At 40.7% G+C, this 5,112-nt stretch overlaps 1 protein-coding gene across 1 annotated transcript in view; it reads left to right on the plus strand.

Moving 5' to 3' along the window:
* The first annotated feature begins 1,705 nt into the window (after nucleotides 1–1,705).
* cbwd (COBW domain containing) overlaps nucleotides 1,706–5,112 on the plus strand; it is a 14,877-nt gene continuing 11,470 nt past the window's right edge. Inside the window, exons 1-5 of the mRNA XM_080530567.1 lie at nucleotides 1,706–1,760; nucleotides 2,077–2,185; nucleotides 2,891–2,977; nucleotides 3,383–3,479; nucleotides 4,881–4,972. Of these exons, the coding sequence (XP_080386693.1) occupies nucleotides 2,083–2,185; nucleotides 2,891–2,977; nucleotides 3,383–3,479; nucleotides 4,881–4,972 (379 nt within the window). The 5' untranslated portion in view covers nucleotides 1,706–1,760; nucleotides 2,077–2,082. The remainder of the gene's footprint in view (nucleotides 1,761–2,076; nucleotides 2,186–2,890; nucleotides 2,978–3,382; nucleotides 3,480–4,880; nucleotides 4,973–5,112) is intronic.

A 5,112-nucleotide genomic window follows, 5' to 3' on the forward strand; every position in this document is an offset into this window, starting at 1 on the left:
ATTCTCCCTGTCTTCAGTTGCATGCAGCATGCTGTAGAATGCTGTACATTCATCAGGGGTTGGAGGTGGTATCTTTGCTGGGGGGAGGTCACCCCAGCCAGCAGCTTCTCTCTTTCGCTGGACCTTTGTAAACCTTATCTGGCTCGCTTCAGCATACAAGTCAGCTGGTTTCAAGGATGCCATACTGGGCTCAATCCAGCTGCAGGCCTTTTCAGTGCATGCAGTGCCATCTAGCCTGCATGTAATTGGATGTAGTAAAGCGAACCACACTGGAAATAAGTCCCGAACTTTGTCGTGACGTCCCTAACAAATGACTTTACTGTGATGTATAATGCATTTGTTGAATCAAATCAAATCATACCTGTTCACAGCTGCAAGCAGGGCATAGGTTATGGCACCTATGTGGGAGCAAACTTCTCCTAATCCTGCCATGCAGACACAGTGACCAAATCGGATTAATCCGTCCTTTTCCACAGCAACCCATGCTGTCAGTGGTGGATCATTGAGGCAGTAGGAATGGTTCACCTGACACGGACAGAGGTTTTGTTTAGATTTCATTTCATCAATGTCAGCCCTGTCACCAGCTGTAAACATCTGTGATCAACGTAACTATCTACCAAAATTAGAGCTATCTAGCACAAGAGAGTAATTTAGCTGTGTAACGTTAGATTAGACAACGTAGCATAACCAAAGGCAACCTTCGCTTTGACAAGAGGCTAGAGCTAGCTTACCACTGACCGTAAGGTAACGTTAGCTAGCATACCGATAGCATTGGCTAATTTAACGTCACTCACCTTGGCTTTGACGATGAAGAAATTCTTCACTTTCCACACGCCAGCATTAGTTACCCAACCAGAGTGGAAATATTTGTAGCTTTCGGTGCTTTTAAAAGCCTTCATGCTGGCTGCGGTGTATGGGGATGGATTCTCCACCAGATAGATCCAGATGTCACCGAACACGAGATCAGGCAGGGACTTAGCGGCATTTAGTGGTTCAAACACAGCCACGGGGGCTAAATATGGGTCGCAAGTGCCCAATATGTGTAGCTTTTCCGTGTATCTTGATAGTTCTTCATGGGTGAGCTCGTGGTCTAAATAGTAGGCAGCCGGTAAATTGCGTCCACTCGCCATGTTGAGCGATGTTGCTATGATACTTTTTGCCCGTCATGTTGGTGGTTGCTAGGGAAGAAACCACGTGACTGAAAGCTATGAATACAAGTTGACGATTAAAAGTTGTATGACATGTTTTATTATACTTTGGCGCTTCGCTTGCAAGGTATTAATTAATTAATTAATTAATTAATTAAATCTGATAATTAATTACGTGCGGAATATTGGAGTGGCAGATTAGTCCCGCGTCTACTACTGTAGGAACTAAGAAATGAGCAATAAAGGTGTTATAAAATGATAAATGTACAATGTGAGGCAGTTACAGTGCATGTTGTTGATACAGGATTGGTTTTCGAAAAGGGGGTCCCCTTCTTTTAGACTGAAGAGTCGTAGTGATGTAGATCCTTTTTTAAATTTTAATCTAATGATCATATTTAGCATTATTATTATTGATTTTGTACCCACCTACTGGTAATAATGTGTTTCGGGATATGTCAGATCTTTCTAATTTTGTAAGCGGAACCATGTATTCGAATCCGGGCATCACGCTGCTCTCAGTCGGAACATTGTACACTGCGACACAGATAAATCCGACAGGAGCACATGACACAAACATCAATGGAATCATCGAGGAATCCATTTTAAAATCAGGTAACTAACGTTTAGGCTTGATTGCCTAATGATTTTGTCCCCTTGGATACGCATATGCTTAATCAGATTTGACAGTTGTCATTTCCGTTTGTGGGACTGTTTTCCAGCAGTTTAGTTCGCCAGGTTTCTGTTTCAGGTCTCATGTTGGAGATGTAAAGTCTCCCTGTACGAGTCTGTTATTACCTACCTTTCCAGACATGACTGGCTGTGTTGGTTTGATTGTATATGAAGGTTTCGCACAGAATGATGTGGCTGACATTGACAGGTAGCTAGTTAAACGTAGCCTTTTTTGTCTTGTCTCTGCATCCACTGACAGATCACCATGGATGAAGTGTTGGTTGACGAGGAGGATGACTGTCCAGAGTTGGTCCCCATCGAGAAGAATCCACCCAAGATACCTGTGACCATCATCACCGGCTACCTGGGTATGTATGACAGTTCATTTGACTGACAGCCTCTGCTGATATAATATATAAATCGTCACGTTAGAATTATAAGGTTCTTCTATCTCCATTTTTGTCAAAATTGAGTTTTTTTTTTACATAATCTGATCCATTAGGTGTTTATTAATGCCTGTGTGGTGTTATTTTTAAAATGTTGACATTTTTGAGTTAGTAATTCATAAAATACAAAGGTTCCATCACACAAAAACATAATGGAATGTCAAAACTTTGACGCTCAATATCTCTGAACTACCCTAAACGGAGATAGAACCTTATCATTCTGAGCTCACGAAATGCTGATGATGTATATTAAAATATATATATTTTAGATTTTAACTGGGATATCATTGTTGTCAATGCTGATGTAATGTCGGTGAAAGAAAGTGCATATTAAAATGGATGTTGGACATTGGACAGCAATGTATCACTCCACCAAAGATGGAACACAGCGTGTATGATAGACGGGACATTATCAAAGTTTAGAGTTACCATAGTATTGTTCATTTATTGGATGGATTCAAATGAATGGTCACCACCACCACCAAGCACTAACCGTGGTCCTGGCTCACAGAGTGTGTGTGCTTCTAATCCTGTACAGCACTTAGATGTTGACTTCATATGAGCCTGGCTGCTTCATATGGGACATAAGGTATATGACAACTAATAATGGTTATCTCATTCTTACAGGTGCTGGGAAGACAACATTGTTAAACTACATCTTAACTGAGCAACACAATAAGAGAATCGCTGTCATACTCAATGAATTTGGAGAAGGTATTTGTTGTTTGGAGAGACACGGTCTGTGTTTGGCTTGTCATGTCAGCAGTTCCTCACTGATCCGTCTGTATCCCAGATGAAGTGAATATTCTTGCAGTACACACAAGCTTCCACTAGAGAGCGGCAAAGTTACATGTATTATTAAGAGATGCTGGAAATTACAGTACAGCCCTACACAAGAGTCAACATACAACAAACAAACAAGAAAAAATACAATATCACAGACATGAAATGTGAAGCACATACTCATACAGTATACAGTAAGTATTTTGTATGTAGTACCCCAATCCGGAAAAAGTATTGGTCTAAATCATGATGGTGGCAACCAGCCATTCTCCAGTATCAAGGTTGAAGAACACTGGTCTAGGTTGTTGTGATTGCAGTTCCTTGTTTATCCTGTAGGCAGCGCTATTGAGAAGTCTCTAGCCGTCAGCCAGGAAGGAGAGCTCTATGAGGAATGGCTGGAGCTCAGGAACGGCTGCCTCTGCTGCTCTGTCAAGTACGTATACCAAGCGTGCATTTCAGTGGTCTAAAAAGCAACGTAGTTTCCAATGGAATATGTTCTGGGGGATAGTTTCTCCTAGGAAATACAGTCTGTGTGCACGTATTATCTAGCGTTTGACCACCTGTGGTGCTGTAACATATGTCAAAAACTAAAGATACCTTGCGTAAGAGTTGAATTGCAAGATACGTTACTGAGAGTTACGTGAATAACAACTTGCGTGGTAGTTAGGCAGTATTAGGCATTAACTTTGAGTGGGGGTGTAACGGATCACCTAACTCACGGATCGGATCGTGTCACGGATTTTGAGTCACGGATCGGATCATTTTTCGGATCAACACAAAACATATATTTTTTTAAATAAAAACAACATTTTCCTTGAATTCTGTAAAAACACCACTTTTAATGTGTGAAACAAAAAAACAACATTCAAGATGTCAAAACTGATATATATATCACATATATATATAACATCTATATATAACAACATATATATGCCTACACACCGTAACTTTCTTATCGACCTCCCTCCTTCCATCATTATTATAAGTAACAGGGAAGCCAAAGTGCTCCCATACATGTGATTTACATGACGAGGGAGGCCTTTCCAGTTCGCCAACGTAGCACTCGCCATGATACTTGTTGCTGTGGATTCCCAGCTTCACGTGGAGTGAGTACGTAACAGAGTACTTTTTTTGTGTGTTTACACAATCACCCAGGCTGCTTAGCGGGTGATATGACGTGATATAAGTGGGACAGAGATGAGTGAATGAATGTTGTTGTCAACTCAGTATGCATGCAGAGAGTGAGAATAAAGCGCACATGATTGTTTTTCTACCGGTTACATTTGAATGAATGAATGGTCTTTATTGTCATTGCTACAGTACAGGTACCAAACAACGACATTTAGGAGGGGTGGCTCCCCTGGTGTTAGGAAAAAAAAAAAGAAAAAAAAAACGATTTTGCTATTGATCCGCGGTACACATGCGTTCCGAACCGTGGAGGGCGATCCGAACGGATCACGGATTATCCGTGATCCGTTACACCCCTAGTGGATACGGTTATGTTGTCAGGGGAAGGCATTGGCAAATATTAGTATAAGCAACAACAATTAGCAACTATAGCAATTAGCAATTATTGAAATGCAACTAACTAACACCAAGAGACTTCCTTGATAATTGATTAATTAATTAATTGATTTCCTACTACAGTTTCTATGAACGTAGTGAAAATACATCTCATTCATGACAGTTCATATACAATGCTTGCTGTATTGCCAACATAACGCCCCTCTAATTATTTATTTGTAATATTGCATTTTCTATTGAAATGTCGCATTTTAAATTGATTAATGTATTACCTACCGCATACCAATCTCAATGGGCATTCTCTCCACAGGGACAATGGCTTGATCGCCATAGAAAACCTAATGCAGAAGAAAGGGAAGTTTGACTACATACTTCTAGAAACCACAGGACTTGCAGATCCAGGTAATATTAAGCACAAGACATAGTCATTTGGCTACCCCCCCCCCCCCCCCACACACACACACACACATTATGTCTCATTACTTTCCATCTCGGTCACTCTCAGTACGATTTTCAATGCATAACAATAGTCTCAAAGGACA

The sequence above is a fragment of the Nansenia antarctica genome (genome assembly GCF_963989245.1).
Source record: "Nansenia antarctica genome assembly, chromosome: 5".
Taxonomy (NCBI): Eukaryota; Metazoa; Chordata; class Actinopteri; order Argentiniformes; family Microstomatidae; genus Nansenia; species Nansenia antarctica.